Below are 23,234 nucleotides of genomic sequence, written 5' to 3'. Positions count from 1 at the left end.
GTTCTAATAAAGTCAATAGACAATCGAAAAAAAATTACCCTTAAACTGTTTTACATTTTCTCCGTAAAAAATTAGATCTTTATTAGTTACTACACTTTCTACTTAGAAACAACATCAAGTTGATTTTATTCGCAACAACACCTTTTAAACAAATGCGATCTGGATAGTCTGTGGGGTGAACTTCAGACAAAATACAGACATTCCAGATGATAATCATTGAAAACCAATATTGATAAATCTTTCGAAAAAAACTGCAATTATAACTTGCAAGAAATCGCTTTCCAACAAACTTTTTAGATTTTCTTCTACACAGTGGGTTTTAATTGGTTGGATGACATTGTTGAGAAGTATAAACGTTTTATACATATAATAAATTGGTGCTTTCTACAATTGAAATATGAAACCATATGTTGCCCAACTACACAAAAAATCAACAATAATTCAACAAAAAGGCGAAAAATTGACCATTATTTTACAATTAATGACAAAAGCGATGGAACACGAAGGGACAAGTAGAAATATGCATAATAATTACTAGACTATAAAACACGGCGTAAAAAGTATACATTAGGTGGCAGTTGCAGTTGTGATAACGATCATCAAATGTTGAATATCACCAAGGTTGGCCACAAGATCTGGAGCTCTCTGCTGTAAATTCTGTGTGGTGAAATTACATGGCGGAAAAACATGTAGCACATAAACCTTTAAAACAAAAGTTATATTTTAGTCTCAATGTAACACTAAGCTAATTTATTTATTTATGTATTGAATATTCAACCAGAAACTTTCATTGCACAACATTGCTGTTAGCTTCATGCATCTTGTACACAACGACCAATAATATAACCATTTGGGGGCTCTATTTTTTATGTATGTTTTGCATAATAGAGATTTTGGAACACATGAGTGACCATCATATGCTGAGATCAATTAAGTTAACTTTAAAGTGACCTGCCCAAGCACATGCACACCGAAGGCAGCACTGAGATTCATGACCAACACTTAACAATGGTGTCAATAAATATCCCTATACATAAAGCACTTCTCACTTGTTGATTGTTACTCGCAGTATTTACTATCCCAGCAACTTGTTTCTGCTTCAAATAATCTATAAAACTTTGTTTAAGTTGATTGGTTTGGTGTTCTAGTTCATTCGTGGTCCTTCCACATGGGACAGCAAATAAGAGGCAATAATCATCCTTCATCTATAAGTCAATGTATAAGAATAACTGTTTGGTTAGAATAGTGAATGTTGTACATACTACAGGGTACACCGCGAACCATGGGGTGTAATAGTTTGCAAGGGGCATGAAAAGTTGGTAACCTGTTTCAGTATTTCCATTTCTAATTAAATAATTTGTTCTGTCGTGATTTTTACAAATACACTAAAATTGTAAATCTGAAAGATAATCTTTTATCTCATACCTCCATTCGCTTGCTAACTCCCTCAAGTGGTAAAGGATTCAGTCGCATCCTCTGCACGATCCGGAGCACAGGAAGCTTCTCATGATCCAATTCCTCAGGATCACTTGGCAATCCTGCACGTGCATGGAACATGTTGCCACATATATAGTGAATCTGAACAGCAGCTGATTCGGTTTTCAGCGCCATTTTTCCTTGCCATATCACTGGGTATCTCTGCAATAACAATTTAAATAATTTTTAAATGTAAGTTAAATTTTAGTTAAGTTTTATTGTAATATTATACTCACAGTGAAAATATCGTCTACTGAAGTCTGGGGTTTGTTATCTGCTTGTGGTGGAGCATTAGCAGAAGGTGCTTGCTTTACTGGTTGTGTGTGTTGGGTTGATGGTGGTATGTAGTGAGGTTGGCTTGGTTGTGTGTTGCCATGACCTTCAGGCCAGTGTAGTGGCGGAGCTTGTGGAGATTGATGGGCTTGTTGTTTTAAATGCATCTGTTGTTGGAAATGTTGTTGTTGTTGTTGATGCATTTGTTGTTGATACTGTTGTCGCTGGGCTTCTTGATTCTCCTTTTCAATCTGTTGTTGTCGTAGTTTTTCTTGCATGTTTTGCTGTTGCAAAAGTTGTTGTTGTTGTTGTTGTTGATGTAGCTTTTCTTCCTCCTGCCTTTGTTGCAGCAGTATTTTTTCTTGTTGAATCTTCTTTTCACGCTGCTGCTGTTGTTGCTTTTGCTGTTGTTGCTGTTGTTGTTGATGTAACATTTGAATCTGTTGTTGTTGTTGTAATAGCATATGCTTCTGTTGCATTAACTTCTCTTGCTGTTGCTGCTGCTGCTGTTGTTGTTGTTGTTGTTGTTGTCTTCTGGTTGGAGTTGGAGGTCGTTGATGAGTTTGATCCGGAGGAACATAGTGAGGATATTGAGTATGATGAAGATGAGATGGAGGAATGTTGGCAGGAGATTGGAGAGAACTTCCAGGTTGACTCGTAACGGCTGTACTTGATTCAGGGTGAAACACTTGCACACCATAACCTGAAGTTTATTTGTTGTTTAAAATGAAGGATTTATGACAACTTATAAATAAATTACCAGGATAACTTGGCCGTGGTTGGGATGTGATGGTATTATGAGTGACTGACTGTGGTGTAGAACCTGGAAAGTGACTTGATCCTGTCGGCATTTGGACACCTGATAAAAAATGATTGATATTCGATGCTATGGTGATTTAATTTGTTGTTTAATAATAAATTTACCAGATAATTGAAAGTGTTGTGCCACCATATCTATGGAACGATCAGATGTTACAGAGGATTGGGATCTGCTCTGATCATGAGGAGAATTAAAGTTCTCTACGGGTCTGGAAGATGCAGAGGTTGGAGGAGCAGAGCTTTGTTTTGGTGTAGGAGTCCTCCCTGGAGCACTTGTTCTTGTGGATGCGGCGGCGGGTTGAATAGAGTGAGATTTATCTTGTACGTTTGCCTGCATTGCATGCAGATGGCTTTGTATGTCGGGAAAAGGAGCCGTGCTCCCTGTTGCCATCATGTGACCAGGTACTGGGACACGTGAAGAGGATAAACCTTGCGGGATCTGCAGCAGGGTTGGATGCATGAAGTATGGGGAGCGAGGGTAGCTCATACCAGGTCGAACCGGTTGCATTGGATTATATGGCAGCGGGATTCCTTGCAAGCCTGCAAAAAGGGAATGTAATTTTAGATTGAACTACACGGTTCATTTTAAAAATGGGTAATATTTTATACGGCATTCATACCTTGTGTGGGGTAGAACATATGTGGTTGTAGTTGGTATGCAGATAACGCATGTTGTTGTGGTGGGTCAGATTTAGCTGGTGTTTGAGGAGAGGCGGTCACTGCCTTCTTTGCATCCACCTGTTGTCCCATGCTATTGGTTGGAACATTCACCATTGGCTGCTGTGGTTTTTATGAAAGAAAAAGGAGAAAGTCATTATTTTTTATTATTTGCTCATTTAATAAAATCTCTAAATATTTGTGTGTTTAACACACAATTATAGTAAATATAATTAGATTTCCTTATCCAATGGTATCAATAAAGGGAAATTTGGTTGTTTACAATGTTTTTGCTTTGTTTAAAGAAATCGTTTTTTTTTCAGCTTTTCTGTTTAACTTATTATTATAGCGTTGGACTGACTCTTTTTCTATTTATATTATTTAAGTCCATACCTGCTAATAAAAGAATGCTTCCTAGGCTAAATGTTAAAAAAAACACACATGGGAAGTTAAAGTACCTGAGGGAAGTGAGGCATGGGAAGATATGGAGGGTTGGTTGGGCGTTGGTTGGAATGCGAGGATGTGTTGGTTGTGGAATGAGATATTATTGATTGTGGCTTGCTTTGCACTGCAGATTCTGGACAAAACAAAACATTTTTCAAAACAATTTATAATACAATGTATATATTTTGAATTAAATTAAAAGATGTAACATATATATTGTTGATGATATTTTACCTTGTGGTTTGTTGGACTGAGTTGCAGTTGGTTGCAATTGTCGTGTTGTTGTTGTTGATGTTGAATGTGAAGGGGAATATAATGGCACGGATATTGGCACCTGACCATATATGGAATAGTTGAATACATTAAAACAAAAACAATAGGGATATGCCACACCAAGCCAGAAGCTTATAAAGTTTGGCGATCAGGTTAAAAAAGCGCGACCACCCAACTCCTATGTGGTTACTAAGATATTGCAGGCCGGGATTAAAAAAATGAAATACAAAGAAAGAAAGCAACTAAAAGATAGAGAGTCCGTTTGGCTGTCTTTTCAAATAATTTTAGTTCGTTCGGAATTTGCTTTCTGTCATATTTTACCTGTTGTTGTATTGGGGTGGCACGCTGTGGTGGTTCAAACTCTGTTTTTGGTTTGTTGCGATGCATGGTTTCAGCATGGTGCCCTGATGTGGTTGTTTTGGGGGACACCATGGTTTGGTGGGTGGTTGGTAGTGTTATTGGAATGTGGGGGTGAGTTGGTGATGCAGATACGGGGATGTGAGGCTGGCTTGGTGGGTGGGGGAACTGGGGGTTGGGTGGAACTGTAGCATCTGGAAAAATAATGAATTTAAATATTTATTGATATCAAATATTTTACACTGAAATATGTTTTTATATTACCTGTAGGCATGAACACTGAAGGATGTAAGGGGCTGTGGCTTGGTGGGTTAGTTGGAGTCAATTTGGGGTAAGCTGATAGGTTTGTACTTTTTAGTGCGTTAGTACTTGCAGCAGGATGCTTTTGTTGGCTGGTGTTAGGGGAAGTTTGTGATGGTATGTTTGGAGTTACATGTTGTGTGGGAGGAAACTTGAAATTGTCCGGATTTTGAGATGAAATAGACTTGGGAATGAATGAGGCATGCATGGGGTTAGTTGGAGAGGTTTCGTACAAACGAGCTGAGCGTTGGGGTGAGGGGGTTTTCCCTGGAGCCATGTAACTGTATGGATGCTTAGGGGAAACCAAGTGTTTTGATTCCATTTTGTGAGAAGGAGATGAAATGTTAGTTGCATCCATGTTGTTTATTCGAGGTGATGAAGCGACATGCGCATGACCCACACCTGTGGATGGGGTGGAAGGGGAATCTTGACTGTGATGACGCACAGGCGTGCTTGCGTTTTTCGCTTCAGAAGGAATAACAAGAGGTTTGTCTGAAAATAACAAAACTTTTACCTTGCTATTTTAAAACAGGGAAAATAATTGTTGAAATATTTGACTCACCATATTGTGTGTTGTTGGTTGATATGGCAACAAACGGACGAGGTGTGTGGATGGTTGTTGCACTGGTTGTTGTTGTTGTTGTTGTTGAAGTTATGTTGAGGGAAATCACAGCTGATGTGTGTTTCGGTTGGTTGATCAACAACTTTTCCTGCGATTAAAATCATGTTACATAAGAGACTGTACCTCTAACAAACAGCAATAAATTAAGTAACTTCATAAATTAAGATCAGTAGATGACACATAAATACTTATATTGTAAAGCTACATATCTTTTTATTAGGTTTTAGTTTCTTTGTATCTCAATCCTACAGTAAAAGAACATTTAATTAGCAAGAAAGGATTAACATAATGTAACACAAAGAAACTGTTATTATTTAATTGAATACAAATTACTGCAGCAAGTTTAAGAAACAATGTTGTGTATAGAACACATGTGTGGGAGAAGCAAGAACAAAATTATCTTGTGCATTTTAAAATGGTAAAAAAGGGATTGATAAGAGCGTAATAACAAATCAAATATTTTATTCATGATGTTTAAGGTAAACTTGGTTCTTACAGGTTTATTGTCAGGTGTGGTTGGTATCTTTACATCAGCAGTGTTATGTAATAATGCGCTTGGTGATCTGATAAATGGTCGTGCTGGGCTTGATGTTGTGGAAGCTGTTTCAACTACAGATGGTTCCATGTTCTATAATAAGATTTAAACAATTTTAAACTAACTGTGTTGGTGGTGAATTGAAATAGTTCTAATCTGGCATTGGACTAATACATTGTGATGCCATATTGCCATAATACTATTCAAGTGTTTATAAACTGAGATCAGAAGCCTTACCTGAGGTGGCGGCTTTAAAGTTGCAAGACCAACTTCTACATTCTTATCCTTATGCTCTCGTTTTAAGACATTTTTTGATTTTGAGACACGAGGTTTCTTCTTAGAAGCAGGAGGATGTTCTTCACGATCACGAGCTGGTGATGGTGATGACCATCCCGTGATTGATGGTAGAATTAAGTTGCATTCATCATCAGGCTGTTTTGCTGCATCATGCTTTGATTCCTTGCCATGTACAGGAATCTCTGCATGTTTTTTCTCTTCACTTTTTCCTTTCAATGGACTTGATATCTTAGTAGCGTGTGGAGGACGTTTTTCACGCTTGGCTGAAGAACCAGTGGAGTTTTTAGAGGACTGGACTGAAGATTTTCTTGGAGAAGGTTTTTGCTCCGACTTTTTCGCATCCACCATGGAAGGTTCTGGTGCCACAGGTTTGTAAAAATCTGTATTGGATTCCATGAGCAGCGCTGATGCTGCCATCGCTGCCTCATTGTTCCCAACATCAAGTAAAGATCGATTTACCTCCGAAGAGGCTTTTTCCTCTTCTTTATCCTCGTATGTGTTTTCAAAGGAAGATTTCTTTGTAGTTGTTTCAGTGTTTTGGTTACCACCAAAATCACCAAATCCAAACTCAATAGAACTCACAGCGGCAGCAAGTTCTATTTCTTCAGCTGTACTTCGAGGTTCTAGAGAAACATCTTTAGCAGGCTTATTTTCTTCCTTGGATGAGGAGGTGTCAGATTCAGCAGAAAACAAAGTTTTTGAACTTTTTAAATTATTTTCTTCTTCTTCAGCAAACCTCTTTACTGGTGATTTCTCTGGTGAAAACTGGCTTGGCAAGATTTCAAGCATGGGATCTGGAGGAGGAATTTCTTTCACACTTTTTACCGGGTTGCCAAAGAAATCTACCTCGCAGCTACTTGCTGATAAATAACCCGAACCCTCGTCTCCCATGATTGATCTCACAGCTTCTTCATCTCGTTGCCGCGATAACTTTAAATGCTCGAGAGTTTCAAGCCGACGCTCATGATCTGACTGATACTGTTCAAACGATGACATTCGATGTCTTGGACTCTTATCACTGGACTCTGTGCTCGAGCGTCTGTACAAGGGATCCATTTTTTGTTTTGGTACCGACTCTAATTTCAAATCATGTGACTTAGATTTCTTTTTCTGTTCCTCAGGCTCAGAATTGGAAGATGCTGCAGATTTTTCAATTTTTGAAGTTGCCGCTCCTAAATCTTGATCAAGATCAATCATTAATTTATCTTCATCACCATCATCTTTAGTGAGGAGCTGCTCATGTGATTTGGTGCTACTTGGTTTCTCAGATTCATGACTCTTCTCATAAGAATGTGATGGAGAATAAAAAGGTGGCTGTTTCTTAGATGGTGATTGTGGAACCTTGTTACTCGGTTTTACGAAAACTTGAGGAGATTGCTTTCGTTCTTCTCTCTGTTTCGCATCAGCAGGATGAAGAGTTTTGCTCGAGGAAGATTTCTTCACTTCATCATCACCTGAACTATCGCTGCGGAAGAAACTCATACCAGGCATTGCAAAATCAGAATCTGAAACTTCCTGAGGGTTTTGAGCAACTGTTTCCTTTTTCTTTTCATGTAAGATTGTCTTGGAACTGTTTTGCTTATGCAAGGTTGTTTTGGAAGTAAATTTTTCAGACTTAAATGACCTTTGTGGTTCAGGTTTTGAGGTTGTAGACTTGGGAAATCGATCATGTTTCTTATGTTTTTCCGATTCTCTGCGTTTGTGAGGTTTTCCAGCTGGTGGTTGATCATGTGGTTGCTTGGGATGCTTGGAAGATATTTTTCCTCCTTTGTCTGAATTGTCAGCGTGACTATCATGACCTTGTTGGTCGTCTTTGACGGCTTCTTTCGATTTTGAATGTTGTTTCAGCTTAGGGGTGGAAGAGCTTAGTTTAGGTTGTTCACCTTCATATTTGATACGCCGTGGTGAACCACTGTCCTTAACCTTCTCATCTTGCGACATCTTTAGTTTATTCGTCTTCTGACCAATGTCTTTAGAAGATTGTTTAATTATCTTTTCATGTTTAAATCCCTGTGACTTCTTCCCATCACCAGATGCTTTCAACTTGTCACCATGTTTTGATTTTGTATATTTATCAGTAGATTTATCGTGACTGCTTTTCGTGTGTTTCTTGTCATCTGACCTCGACACTTCCTTACAGGATGATTCGATGGATTTTGATTTCTGACCAGATTTAATTTTTTTGTCAACTTTATGTTCAGAAGAAGAAGTGAGATGTTTACTATCACTGGATGTGGGTTTGGATTTCATTGAATCAATTTTATCCGATGACTTTGGTGTGTTTGAATCTTTTATAGTTTCAGACTTAACACTTGACTTTGAAAATGATGTTGTATCAAGATGTGGCTGCTTTGGTGACGGTTTGTTTGAGTGAGTATCCTCTTTGACCGAGTGAGTAATCTTGTGATGCTCTGTCTTCTGTGGTTTGTTCTCAGATGAAGGATGTTGCTCTTTTAAGACATCTCCCGCAATTTTCATAAACATATCATCATCCATGTCCGAGTCGGAGGAAGAATTACCCAACAGTAATGATCTTTCTTCCTTATTGACAAGTTGGTTTGGTTCTGACTTTGATGGCTGGTAACCATCAAGTTCAGAATCCGAAGAACTACTCGAGGTGTATATAGGAGCTTCTTTATGTTGTTTTTTAATAGCATCTCCATATTTTAAACTTTGCTCTGATTTCCCTCTCTTCTCTGGATCATTTAACGAGGGTAACTTGCTCATGTAGTCCGGTGGCAAAAGAGTTTCATCTTTGATGGTCTCAGTTGTGAGGTAGGAGGAAGAAAGAGGACGAGGATAATCCAAGGAATCAACAGAAGAAGAGCTGTATCTTCGTTTGTTATCAGACTTCTCCCTAAACTCATCTTTTGTCTTCGTGACTTCAGAACTAAATTTAGCAGAGTGACCATGGTTTGGTGATGGTTTACTTGGTTTGTCCACAGTTTTGCTCCCTTCACTGTGATCTAGACTCGCCTCAGATTTCGATTTTACTTTTTTCGACTTAACTGTTGGTCGTTCATCTTCAGAAGTGGAAAATTCAGAACTTTCGATTTCTTGTTTAGGTTTCTTTAAAATCTTCCCTTCTTTTGGTTTCATCTTCTTTTTTAGTTCAGATTTCGATGATGAACCTTTTTTAACCACAGTAGCTTTAGAGTGTGTATCTGGTCCCTTCTTTAGTTTCTTCACTACTTTACTTTGCTCCTTCTGTGGTTTGATCACTGCTTTTTTCTGGTGTTTACTTTTATCTGTAGTATGAACGTGTTGTTTCACAACAGTTGGTTTGACATCAGCAGAAGAATCACTATCATCAGATGAATCTTCACTTGAAGTATAAATGTGACCACTCTTATGTTGTTCATTCCTTTGTTTGTTAGCATCAGATTTGCCACCACTCATTTGTGAGATGAAACTGTCATAATTATCGCTTGAATCTGAATCTTCAGAATATCTCATCCCGATTTTCCCCTCAACACGTGTTCGTTCAGCTTTTTGTTTTCGTTCTACGTTGCTGCTCCAGGTTGGAGCTTGTGATGGATTTTCCTTTGCTCTCTCCACCGTATCTTGCAGAAAACTTGAAACTCGTTTCTCTAGCCGTTGCTTCGTAGGTTTTGCCTCTTGTTTGGATCTTTGTGCTAATTCAGAATTCTCATCTGAAGAATAAGAAAGTCCTCTTGATTTTTGCTTCTTGGGAACTTCTTTCTTACTGGAGCTCTCGACCTTTGCCTTTTTCTTTGCAGGTTGATCATTATCATAACTTGACTTGAAATGTTTAGATTTCAACTTAACTTTATCATCAGAGCGAACATGGTGAGATTCACTTTTTGATTCATGTTTTTCTTGTTTATTGTTTGATTCATCAACTTTCTTTACATCTGAATGCGTCTTGCTAAAAGACTTGGAAGATTTCTTTTCTTTATCTACACGACCATCATCACGTTTCTTTTGCGATGATTGAGATTTGATGTCCGATTTTTGCTTCAAATCCAAGATTTTCTTTTTATCCGAACTCAGAAGTTTCGACTTGCTCTTTTTCTCACTCAGTAATGGCTTCTGCAGCTGAGACTGTTTTATTTCACTTTTAACCTTTTCCACTTTGGTTTCCACAACATTTGATGCTTTACTGGATTTCCCATCTGTGCCTGTCTTGATAGTTTTACTTGCTTCATCAGCAGCCACTGTAGTTTCTAACTTAAGATTTTTTTCCACAGCTTTCCCTTCATGTTTTGTAAGTTTTGCAGAATCAGATGAAGATTTCATTTTATCTGTTTTTAAAATATTTTTTTCACTAAACTTCTTTTCCACATTCTTATCACTCATTTTATCCGGTTGATGTGTCTTCACATCAGATTTTGAGTCTTTGTGAACCTTTTTTGGTATCTTCTTTAACTTTTTATGCTTCTTGTCCTTATCACCAAGCATCTTATCTTTCATCTTCTTCTCCGATTTATCTATAGAAGTTTTGAATGAAGAATCCACTTTTTTGACACTCGGCTTTATTTTGCTCGGCACAGTTTTTATTTGAGTTTGACAAATTGGCGACTCCAAGCTGGCTTCATGCTCAACAGCTTTGCTCTGATGTTCAACACCTTTTATCTCCACCTTCTCCACAGGAACTTTAGTATCAACAGGATCCCAACTACTCTCATCTTTTACCTGTATGGCCTTTACTTCAGCAGCTTCAACCTTAGGATCCTCCTTTACTGTAGACACAGTTACCACAACTGCTTGGCTTAGATCTTCATCAATCGTTGAAGAGATCTCCATATCAATAACATTGGTGTCACTTGCTTGATGCAGATCATCTGATGTTACAACTTCAGTTGAAATAATATCATTATTCTCGATAACAACATCTTCTATCTCATGAGGGTTTTGTGATATTATTTTCTCATCTTCTTCAACCAGTTTTACAAATGGTTGATCTTGCATTTCATCTTCACTTTTACTCTTAACCAAATTTGTCTCCAAAATACCTAGAGGTTGGTTTGTTGAATCTGCATCAGTTTGTACAATCTCCTCTTCTTGGCTTGTAGGAACTTCCACATTAGCAACATCCACAACATTTGGTTGATCAATGGAAACTGATGAGATTTCAGTGACCTGCAATGATGGTTCAACCATATCCAACTGTTCAGTTTGACTCTCGTCTGTCATAGGAAGAAGATCACTTACATCCTTAGACAAGCTCTCCTCATCACAAGCATCAGGCACAACTTCTTTTGTTTCATCTTTTTTAATATTTTCCTCTACAACCTCCCTTGTTTGATCTTGATCATCAACTATATTTTGCATCGTTTTTATCTCATTTTGCTCCTCATGATCAACATCCAGAACTGGGATGATTTCAGCCACATTTGAAGATTTATCTTCTGGAACCAAAGATTTTTCTTCTGGGACCAAAGATTTATCTTCTAGAACCAAAGATTTATCTTCTGGATGCAAAGAACAATCTTCTGCATGATCTGCATGTGGGAAGTTGGGTTCAGGTTTTTCTTTTTCAATTGAAGCTGATTCTCCTTTAACAACAGTGTCTAGCGTGTCACTGATAGAAGCAAGGTTTGGTTGTAGATGTTGAACATCATCATTGGTGGTTAGGTTAGCAGCGACATAAGAAACTGCATTTCCGGCAAAGGTTATCAAGCTACTCCCAGCAGATGCCGGAACTACAGGTTCACTGCTGAGAGAAAAGGCGTTTTTTGCAAGACTCGCTTCTTGGATAGTGGTTTGGGACGGTTCGGGCGTTTGAACATTTGCTTCAACATTTTGTGATGTTTTGTCATTATATGTGTTGAATAATGGTCGATTTATAACCAAATCGTTCGGGTCAATAAAGTTTGAGAAGAATGGCTTTGGTTCAACGATGGCTGTGGTAACCGTGTTGAACAACTCAGCATTTCGTTGTAGATGGGAGAGTCGCGCTGAATCTTGTTCGAATATACTGGACCTATAACAATATTGAAGGTATTGAATTAAGAGTCTAAAAAAGATTGCTTATACAAAGTAATGCTCAGAACATGATTCTGCTGTTGTACTCATATTCAAAACCACAATATAATTTTGAAACTGCTTCTTGGAAAAATTAAATATAAGATTTACCATGTCAGACAAAACATCAGTTGCAATAAATATTGCAAATTTATTTTTATCCTGCAAGTGCACTTTTTAGAACTAGTAAAGATCTAACAACATCTATTGTGAGATATTAGTATTTAAAATAAACACACAAGTTACCTTAACAACCGACAACTTCTGAAATTACTCTCTCGTTGAGCTTCATTCTTTTTTCTCTCTTCTTTTTCTCCTTCCTTCACAACATCAATTCCAGAATCATCCAATCGAACCTTTTTCTTCACTCGAACGAGATGTTTGAGTCTCTCAGTAAGACTGCTGGTGGCAGGTGATGTAGTGGGGGAAGGGGAGATTGTGCTTCTACCAAATGACTTGTCCACATTCAATGGATTCTGTTTATTTTTAAACAAACTTTTAGCTTTAATAAAATCAAAAGAATTAAAAAACGCAAAAAGAATCCAACAAGTAGCAATAGAGCAGAGCTTTAATAAATAGGCATGATAACTTGATTCCAAGAATAATGTAAATATATCACAGAACAGACGTTAGACTGGAATATATAAGTTTTCACCTCTTTTTATGGATTTATATGCATAATTTTTCACCAACCACCCTGAAAGTTAAAATTATTTATATAATGTTGGTTAAGTTGGATGTAAAATACTTACAGCTTGTTCCAAAGTCGGACTTTTCAATATTGGGCTTGTCATTTTAAGTTTATCAATGTTAGCTTCATCATCAGATGATTGGGATAAGAAACTTGGAGACATATCAAGAGATAATTCATTCTTCATCGTCTCAAGCTCGGCACGCAGCGTTTCCAGCTCTTTTTTACTCAGTGGCTAAACATAAACAATATAATGTATATAAATATAATGCAGATGGTGGATGTGAAAAAGTTTACTAATTGACAATCAACAAAAAAAGTTTCGAGCATTTATTGCGAAACTCTTTTAATGAGAAAAAAGTTATTAAATTATGTTTTGCATTACAATAATACAATAATCTATTCTATGAAAACGTTTTGGCCGTAAACCTTTTCAATTATTCATAAACTAAAGATTGACCAACAAATGAAGTAATAAGCTAATGAAGAGGTAACTTACCTCAGATGTACAAGTGGTTGCTCCCACAGTTAAACTAGTGAGTAACTTTGGTTCAGGTTTATGTTTATTTCGTGAACCATGATTTGCTGCTTTGTTTTCAACTCTTTTCTTTAAATTGGTTGAATGTTTCTCATGATGTTGTCGACTACTAGGATGTCTTGAGGAAGAACCAGAGTTCTCTCTGTGAGGTATAACAAATATATATGTATGAATATTACATATACAAGTTGGTTAGCAACAAATAAATCTAACATTTTAATAATGTTTCCTGCAAATTTATTTTCTCACACAATGTACTTGGCTAAGTTGGCTTACATTGTGTTAAACTACAATCAATTCAAGTATTCCCTGTTTAACTTGCAAGTTACTTAACATTCTTTTTATTGATTAACAGATGCGACAAATGTTTTGATTGATTTTTTTAAGACTGGCTAGTTTAATTTAAACAAACGATCACACATTATGTGAAAAATACCTTTTAACATGCGGGTGATGACGTGATTCTGTTTTTAACTTTGAAAGTTTAGCAGGGGTGGGTGAAGGAGTGTTGTTCAATGAGGAGCTGCTACGTTGTGATGAAAGACGACCAACTGATGATGTGCTCTTAGGAGTGAAGGGAGACACAGTGGGAGGAGTCTTCTTCATTTTTATCAATTCCTCAACATTTGGAATTATTGACGATTTGTTTGGTTGCTCTATTTGATTAGAACCAACATCAACTGCATCCGGTTTGCCTTCATCTTCATTATGTTGAGAAGGTGTTGTTTCATTTACACCCATTGGAAGGTTCTTTGTTACTAACATTGGATTATCTTCATTAACATTTTGCTTATCTTTGACAAGTGGGACTGTCTTTTCCACAACATTTGTTAATGTTTTTTCTTCAGTGGGAGCTTCATTCAACTTTACTGCATTTTCTTCCTCCTCAGTTTCAACATCCATTAGTGATGCTTCATTATTTAAGTCCTTATGTTTTAGTGATGTAGCAGAATCATCTTGATGCACAACATCCACATGATCATCCTCATCATCCAAGTTCTTACTCTCATCTTCAATATCATCATCCATGGATGACACAATGGTTTGACTTGGTCCTCGCATCCTCTCCACTCTTCTCTTCTGCTTTTCAAGAGCCTTTATTTGCTTCTTCATGAGATGCTTTTGCTCTTGTTTTCTCTTCTGCGTTAACTTAGCCTCCATTTGCTTACGATAACCTTGCCTTGAATCCACATCTTTATATTTCAAACCTGTTGCTTCCTTTGCAGGCATAGCATCAGCAACAGGTGATACCTCTTTTGGATCAACCTCAACCTCCTCAGAAACTTCTTCCACAATAATCTGCTCCTCTTCTTCCACTGGTTGTACATCCACAGGTATTTCCTCTGTTATCACTTCAACCAATGCTTCATCCACTTTTTGAGGATCACTTGAAGGAATGTCAACATCAGTTGACAAAGAAGTCGATTGAGATTCTTGTTTCGGCTCAAGTTTTATCTTTTTCATCTTTGCTTTCTTCATCTTCTGCGTTATCTCTGAAATAACAACATCTGCAACTTGACTTGCTTCCGCAGCTCCCAACTGCTCAGTATCTAGTTTAGTCAACAACTGTTGCAGTCTTTCTTTTTCCTTTTGAAGCTCAGTTAGATTATTCGTTCCTTTCTGCGGTTGTGCAGGTTGGTCTTGAACAATAGAAACTTTTGAAACAGCATGTTTTGGTATCTGAGTGACTTCTGTGGTCAAAGTTGAAACACCATCAGCAGCAAATGGATTGGAAAGACTTGCAATAAAAGGTTGAGCCATTCGAACTTTTCGTGATGGAACAGGTTTTGCTGTCAGTGGTTCCCAGCGAGATGAGTTACGCTTAACACTCACTTTATCTTCAACAGGAGTTTTTTCAGCATCTGTTGTCTCATCTTTATCAGTAGCACCTTCGTCAGGTGTGGGACTTAATTCTACTTCCAATACTTCTTCCTTGACTACAAATTTTGAAGGGAATTCAGATGATGGCTCTTTGGTTTCAATGTCTTCCAATAGATCGTCATCGCCCTCCTCCAAAAAACTCTGACTTGCAATTGAAGCAGGTGCCTCATGTTTTAAACTTGTCTTACGCGATCGTTTCTTGGTGAATGAGTGAGGAACTGGATTTGCATCGATGGAACTTTGTGTTGAGAATTCTTTAATTTCATAACTTGAACCCCCTTCGTGCTTTACATCTACATCATTAGAGACATGAATTAGGTTTGTACATATTTATTTAAGTCAGTGTTGGAACTCTTGGTCCTGGCAAAGTTAAAACATTTATGTAGCCACAGGAATGCTGTTCCATAGAATTTTACAGCAGTTAAGAAAAATAACAAATCTATATTTTACCAGTGCATACAGATACAATACCAAACCAATACAATCAGCATGTGTCAAAAATTAACTTAAACTAAAATGTTTGAACAACATACCTGAATCTTTTAAACATTCCGAGTATCTCCTCTTTTTATTTCCCGAGTTTTTACCAACTCTGTCCTTGATGTCTATTTCTTGATATTCTTTTGACGAATCTTCATTATATAATGGAGGTAAGTCATTTGATTTTGATCTTGGGCGAATAGTATTATCTTTAACGTTCATTGACATAGTTGGAACATCAGATGAAGGTGAATATTCTCGTTTAATCAACTTCACCGATTTGTGTTTCACAGTTTTGTCCAATTGTTTTTGTTTGTTTCTGGTTGTTTTTTCTTCAATAGGGAATACACTTTCTCGTTTTTGTCTTTTAGATTTAGGATCACTGTCACTATCGCTGTGTGATGTGACATGATGCGACTTTAAATTCGGTAACTTCTTAGTTTGTTTCAGACTTCGTTCAGAGTCTTTATGTTCGCTACTCCCTTTATGCAAGTCTGTATGTACTTTATATTTTTTTGACTGCTTGCCCTCTTTTCTATCTTCATGTTTTAAATCCGATTCATGTAAATCCAAATCCTCACGTTCCGATAACACACTTGATGTTTGTGACGTAGTTCGTGACTTCACTTTTTTACCACCTTGTTCAGTTTTTGGAGTTGAATTTTCTTCACTGTCATTTGAAACCACAACGTCCTGCTTTATCGTCCTTGTTATATTTGAACCAACTGCAGGTTGTTTGATGATAACTTCTCCAATGGAACCCAAGTTCTCATCCCTCGTTGGTGTTTCGCTCCGGCTCCGGTTAAACTCGGAGGATGGTGACCACGATCCTCCTCCATGTTGGGAGGATGGTCGTGAATCCTGGTTCATCCATTGTGAACCTTGGATTACGTTGGAGCTTGAATGTTTACTTGTATCTTGAACTACTTTACTCCTCACTGATGATCGAGGGCTCGATGGTAAACTTTTCATCTCCCGTAATTCAACTCTCCTTTCATCAGTTTGTCTCCTATACCCGGGTGGGGAATGACGTGAGGGTGAATACCGATGCTCACCCCTGTACTTCCTTGAAGGTCGGGATTCAGAACCTGAACCCTTGCCCTCCCAAGCACATGGTGAGCGATGAGGACTTCGGTTTCTTGGAGCAGACACCTCACGTAATCTGACATCAACTTTCCCCTCCGCATCTCTGATCCTTCCTCTTCCACTTGATGCGGAAGATCTTGGAGATGTACTCCGACTTCTGCGAGGTACTCGGATTGGTGAGTTATGTCCAGATCTTAAATGATGTAAAGAGTCTCTTTCTCTGCGTTCCCGAGGTTTTACATCCCTGTGATAATCCTCGTATCCTCTTGGCAATGGAGGACCTCGAAATTCTCTACTGTGCTCTCTTCGAAGATAATCCGGATTTCGATAATCTTGATCATATGCAGCACCAGTGCTTGGAAAATAATCATCTTCGCGGTGGAAGTATTCACCACGATCATGATGATCATCCTCATATCTTCTTCCTCTTGGAGAAAGTCCCTGATAAGCTGGTCGACTCCTGCTCCTATCCTCCCATGATCTCCATCCCTCCCTCGGAGGTTCGTATCCACGAGGAGGATAGCGCGATGAGCTTGGATCATCGAAGTATTGATCATTTGAAGAATACGGATGACTTGATGAGCTGGATCCACCGGATCTCATGGAAACTGGATGCGTTGAAGTAGGAGCTGATCCAGCAGTGGAGGGAGCAGGAAGAAGAAGATGACGGATGCTCTCAAAGGTCGTCACACTTTGACCTTCACATTTAGTATAAAGTTAAAATATATACCACCACATTTACATATTTTAAGTAAAAACCAACAAAGATTAATTAAAAACTCACCTGATTTCTGCATGTGGTTTAAAAACAGTTCAATCAACTCCTGACTGGCATAATCCAGTTTAAGACGGCTGCCATTTAGTTTTCTCCCACGCATTGTATTCAATGCTTGTTGTGCATGTTCATATTTCTGATAGAACACAAGCGCTTGTCCACGATTACGATCAATCACCACGTGCTCCACAGGACCATGTCTGTAACATAAGCTGATTTAAAAAATGGTAAAATGGTTTTCTCTGCTAACCAATCAATATTAAATTCTTAATAAACAACTATTTTATAATATACAATAATGTGCAATTTAGTGCAAATATTAGTAATACGAATGTTTTGACTTGGATAATATAAAGAACAACATATAATATAACTGTTTGGTACTATAGGCAATAGGTAAGGGAAACTTACTTTTGAAAGCAGCTAGCAAGATAATGTTCTGTGAAGCTGTCAGTAACTCCTTCCACCCAAACACACGATGACATCACTGTTTTACCAAAACCAAGCTGTAAAAAAAATAAATCCTTTATTCTACAAGGCTGTTGAACTATATGAACTGATACATCAGACTTCTGTGTAGAAAAATAAACTGAAGATAAAAAAACAAGACACAAAAAAAACAATTTAAAATTCTCCTTGATTAAAATAGTTCATAAATATTTATGAAATGGTTTAACAAAACATAGAATAATAAAGATATTACTTTTTATGGGATGCATTATCTTGGTCACAAAATATTTAAAAACTGTAAATGTTTGGTATAAATTGTAAGAAAAAAATTGATTTTGTAAGGCTAATATAAAAATATGTTTTATTGGTAAAATTTAATTTCTTGTTCCAATTACAGTTACACAGGTTAAACAGTATGTGTACTAACTTTAAGCGTGTTTTTTCCCAATCTTTCACCATCCATTTTTCCAATAGCCTTAACAACACTAGCAATGTCAGTGTACTGTAGGAATGCATACTGAGGTACGTTGTTTTGCTTCTTGATTTCGATCGCCTAAGAAAAACAACCAAATATTTCAAACACATATATATTTACAGAACAACAATTTAATACAGATACATCATTCTCATAACAACAATTCAAAACCAATACGCACACACACACTTTACTTACCACTATTTCACCAAATCGCACAAAGATATTTTTGATGTCGCTGTAACCAACGGTTTTATCGAGATTTCCCACAAACAATGTACGAGATGAGCGTGGATGAAACTCGTCAATAATACCTCCACATTCCTGAAGCTCTTTACCACTTACTGAAAACATACAATTATTACACATCAGTGACATCACTGCAATTATTAAATTTACACCAAAAATTTAATTGCATGTACTGATGCAGGAAAACACTGTTTAGTGAAAGGGGTCACAGTCAATTTTATTTAGAAAACACCCAAGTTCCGCTTAACTAACGTAACGAATTAAATCACAGGTTTAAAGTTTAGATATAATTGTTTCTTTTGTACCTTTTTTATTTAGAATAAAAAGAGGTCTAAACTCTTAAGCTAAGCCAATAAATTCAATAGTAAGAATTAATTTAATCAAAACATATATAACACAATATTACCTTCGCCTTCATATATGGCAGCTTCTATTGCAGCTCCAAACAGCAGTTTACTTTTCGCATGGCTTACCCCCTTGTGTGCTTCAGATGCATTACGAAACAGAACCAGGGCGTGTCTATTGCTTGTGTCACCTCTTATCACAACAGACTTGACCTTGCCACATTTCTTGAACTCGTGGTAGATACCGTCACGTAAACTTGTCACTAATCAATACATTATGTGTTATTTATAGCATAGTGAGCGCAAGATGTTATCATATAGATTGCAAATACATATATATATATATATATATATAGTTTTATATACATGTTGTAACATACATGTGGTATATATATTTATATATTCAACCAGTAAATGTCGGTTTGGAAAAATACCTTTAAAGATAACAACAACAGTTCAACGATTTTTTTTATTTTATTCAACTTACCAGATGGCATATAAAATTGTGGTCCATTGTCATATTTCAATCGTATATTAAAATTAATTAGGCTTTTATGTAAGAAATCCTATTGCACATGAAATGACCTAAATAGAAGACAGATGTATGTAATACGAACCACTTGGTCTGGTTGGTAGTTTCTTGATTATCATTGTTACCAACTTCTGTCCACCTTCTGAATCACTCTCTATACTTGAGTGTGAGCTGTGGGAAAGGTTACATATGTATTGTGATTTTCATCATTTATATGCGGTAAACTAGGTTAAGAGTAATCATCGAATGTACAGATTCAAACGAATATTGGAGCCTAGATACCTTGATGTACGAGAGCTGTTCGATCGTGATGAAGTTGCAGATGAAGAATTGGAAGAAGCAGATGAACTATCACTGCTGTATGTTGATGTAGATCCGACTTCATCATCAGAACTACGTTTGGTTAACTTCTTGCCACCTGGTATAGACCATACAAATTAGGAAGGTGTCTCACATTACGTGGCTTTCCAAGTGGCACTAATGTAAACTTTAAGCTTACTAGAGAATTAAAGACGAAAGACATAATTAAAATAAATGGCTTACTGCCAAAATCCAGCTAATCAAGGCATTAAAATGGGTGGGCAGCCGGTCAAAGTGCCTTGTTGGTTTGGTAGTAATAACATTACTTTACAGGATTGGATCAAGCAACAGATTTATAAATATTTTACAAACATATGAATATACCGGATTTCCGTTTAACTGTTGGTGATCGACCACGTTCCTTTGTTTTTTCTAAAATCAAAATAAACATTAAATATTTGCTTGAATACATTCATATAAACGCACAACATACTTTGTTTCTTTTCATCTAAACTTTTCTTCAATTTCTTCTTCGCTGGTTTCTCAACTTTACCACCGCTGCCTTTTCTACATATTGGAAGAAAGCAAATCAAAATTCCATGTCAGAATATTACTGCTCCTATAATTTTTAGTTCTTATAATTACATTACATACCTTCCTTCTTTAGCATTTGAAAAGTTTGATCCAGAATCATAACCCCTTGAATCTCGGTGCACTTTTTGTGACATTTTCATATCAGGATGTAACTCGAGCCTTGCATCTTGAGGTTGCGGATATGGACGGTGTCGGTCACCGCTGTGTGCTCTCTCCACACTGTGGTTAAAACATACAAAGCTGTTGTGACAAAAATACCCCGGCAGTATTTTATTTTATGTAAGTTTAAAAAAAACAGCCATCTACAAATGCTGTGCTGAAAGGGTACAACCTACAATACAATATGAGCAGTTGTATGCATGAATAATTAAAGAACATTGGAAATCAATACAACATTTGGTACACCTGCACTAGGCTGCACACCTATATTATAATATTGTGTGCTGAATAATTTTTGTTTTGAATAATGAGGTTTCTTCTTTACTTGTCCCTGAAACACTAGTCTAGACACTACAATGAAGACAATGCTAACAAGCTGTTACAATTACCAGCAAAATAATTGTGCAATCCATCCGCCTTTAATACCATGGTAGTTTTTATTGGTTTTAATTCTTTCATTACCTACAGAAAAAACCTGAACTGTTGTTTAAACTATATACATATATTGGCTATATATCTCATATTCTAACTCATAATCATAACTTCACCTTTTATTTTGCAACACTTAAACAAATGTGCATATATGTTTATGTAACCTATAAGATGCATGCTATGATTAAAGTTCTAACTTTACCTGATGAAGTCAATGTTCAAGTTGATAAAATGTAAGCTAAATCCAAATATGATAATCCAAAGAAACTGAAGTTTGTAAATAATAGGAAACTAATAAATCAACAAATGAGAGGCTTGTTATTTCTCTTAATGAGGTCAAGTAGGGGATTGTGGTCAAGTTTATTATGATGATGCTATTGTAAATCCCAGCTTCTAATCCAAAAGCTAATAGCTCAATTAAATCCATTGTCTGTGATTCTGCATGGCTTCTTCTTGTTACAGAAAGAGGTAGAGGTAACAATTTGCACCAATCTGCAATTTTGTTAAACCGGATCTTCTTTCTTGAGCAGCATAATCCACTTAATACAATGACCCAGAAAAACTTATCATGGTTGGTTTTGGTGGCATTTGTAGAATACAGATTCCCATGATTGTATTACTTCTTAGAATTTAGAGGTACCATTACTAAGCAAACAAAGAAGACGTAAATCCAAGAAAATGCTACTCCACAGAACGCCAGAAATTTACATTTAGAAATAAAATATATCCAATTGAGTAATCCGTAAAATATTGTGTCTATGGCGAGATAAACATGGCGCTCCTGCGAAACGATTTCATTTTTCGTAATGCTTGCATAAAATTACATAAATGCACAACGATGCACATATACTACAAACAGAAAATCATGACACATTTTTATTTCTTCATCACAATATGTATATATTTGATACAAGTTAGAATAAGTATTTACTAAGTACCTGTCATAACCTCTGGAGTCTGTTCGAACAGTTGGATGAGATCTGTGATGATGAGATGGGGACGGATCATTCTTCCGGCTTCCAGCCGATCCCATGGCTGGTTTAAATTTACATTATTTCTATTCAACTTTATTCCGATATATACACTAAATGTTGTTAAAACTTCACTTTTAACAAAGATGTTTCAACCTACCAGCAGACTCACTGTAGTTAGTTTGCAGCACACATTCATCAAATCTGTTCACAGAATTGTGAGCTTTCTGCGCTGATCTTATGTCAACAAAAGCAACTATGGCGCAAGGGTTTCCATCACTCCCTCTCTTGGAAAGAAACTTCACTTTATCAATTCTTCCATATCTGTGTTTATAAAGTTCGTATATATATATTAATTTTGGCTGTATCTTCTCTGCATTAAATTCCCTAGAAAATTAAACTAGAAAAAAGTAATCTACCTTTTGAAATAATCGTAAATTCTATCCTCTCTTGAACTTGGTGGTAAGTTTCCTATCCACAAATGACGTGTCTCTCTCATTTTAAATTTCGATAAAGAGTTTAAAATATTGACGTCGTCACGCAAAACCAACGATGGTACTATGTGACAACATGTCACTTTGTGCAGACAAAAAGCACCAAGACAAATAGATTATATACGATTCGGTGTATCTTAATTCCTGCTTTACAATAACAAGCAAATAAACTTAAACTATTCGTAAAGATCCGTTAAATAATCTTTAATGTGACGTGTCTACGCAAAGCTAACTTGAATTCACGCTCCTGCGATTTGCTACGAACTCGTTTTGATGTTTGGTCGGTCACTTGACCACTAGACGGCGCAAAAGCGAGAATTGATCCGCCCTTGATGCCATAGAGATCGTAAAGAAATAAAGAAATCGAATGCGAGCATAAATTTTCACATAAATATTACATGGTTTTCCATCTAATATTAAAACCGTGTTTTTTTTGGTTTCAAGGCCCACCGGTTACATCACGAACCCACGATCAAAAAGGTCTGATATTTACAGAAACGGTCACTTTGACGATCGTGACTCGCATGGTACCGTTTCGATTCTTTTCAATCTGTTGTAAACTGTATTCAATATTGACTTGCAGCATCGACTTATTAAAAAATAACACGGCCTTTCGAACTGTGCTCAACTTAAGGAACAAACTAAAGCTTGCGCACAACAATGCAAAACGTTTATTCGTTTGTTTTATCACTGTGCGCACATTCAACACGCCAAATTTGCTAAATTTAATGAAGGGTAATGT

At 36.8% G+C, this 23,234-nt stretch overlaps 1 protein-coding gene across 4 annotated transcripts; it reads right to left on the bottom strand.

Annotated features, from left to right (window-relative positions):
- Nucleotides 1-95: 95 nt before the first annotated feature.
- On the bottom strand, nucleotides 96-22,743 carry LOC149742434 (uncharacterized). 4 transcript variants are annotated; one of them, XM_089893989.1, is made up of 32 exons: nucleotides 22,418-22,743; nucleotides 22,171-22,322; nucleotides 21,966-22,062; nucleotides 20,497-20,655; nucleotides 20,336-20,409; nucleotides 20,227-20,274; nucleotides 19,825-19,960; nucleotides 19,628-19,713; nucleotides 19,073-19,273; nucleotides 18,616-18,761; nucleotides 18,370-18,495; nucleotides 17,904-17,998; nucleotides 17,502-17,692; nucleotides 15,685-17,415; nucleotides 13,707-15,444; nucleotides 13,232-13,412; nucleotides 12,794-12,967; nucleotides 12,288-12,517; nucleotides 5,994-12,000; nucleotides 5,718-5,849; nucleotides 5,162-5,309; nucleotides 4,564-5,091; nucleotides 4,264-4,493; nucleotides 3,904-4,003; nucleotides 3,684-3,802; nucleotides 3,189-3,348; nucleotides 2,674-3,108; nucleotides 2,510-2,608; nucleotides 1,713-2,452; nucleotides 1,426-1,638; nucleotides 1,050-1,205; nucleotides 96-702 (listed from the first exon to the last, which is right to left on the bottom strand). In XM_089893989.1, exons 1-32 carry the CDS (start codon nucleotides 22,495-22,497, stop codon nucleotides 568-570), a joined length of 14,847 nt encoding a protein of 4,948 aa, XP_089750115.1. In that variant the 5' UTR covers nucleotides 22,498-22,743; the 3' UTR covers nucleotides 96-567. The 4 variants fall into 4 exon arrangements, with proteins under 4 accessions (XP_089750115.1, XP_089750113.1, XP_089750117.1 ...); XM_089893987.1 differs by having other exon boundaries at nucleotides 22,159-22,322; nucleotides 22,418-22,554; XM_089893991.1 differs by having other exon boundaries at nucleotides 5,002-5,091; nucleotides 22,159-22,322; nucleotides 22,418-22,554.
- Between the last annotated feature and the right edge of the window lie 491 nt (nucleotides 22,744-23,234).

This window comes from Ciona robusta, chromosome 1, assembly GCF_009617815.1.
Source record: "Ciona robusta chromosome 1, ASM961781v2".
Lineage (NCBI taxonomy): Eukaryota > Metazoa > Chordata > Ascidiacea > Phlebobranchia > Cionidae > Ciona > Ciona robusta.
This window is presented reverse-complemented; position numbering and strand designations above follow the sequence as displayed.

Coding starts and splice junctions, on each gene's coding strand:
- LOC149742434 (XM_089893987.1), bottom strand. CDS start 22,497: ATGAGAGAGACACGTCATTTGTGGATAGGAAACTTACCACCAAGTTCA. Junction 5,310..5,717: donor CCACACCTGACAATAAACCT/GTAAGAACCAAG, acceptor TTTTAATCGCAG/GAAAAGTTGTTGATCAACCA. Junction 3,109..3,188: donor TATGTTCTACCCCACACAAG/GTATGAATGCCG, acceptor CCCTTTTTGCAG/GCTTGCAAGGAATCCCGCTG.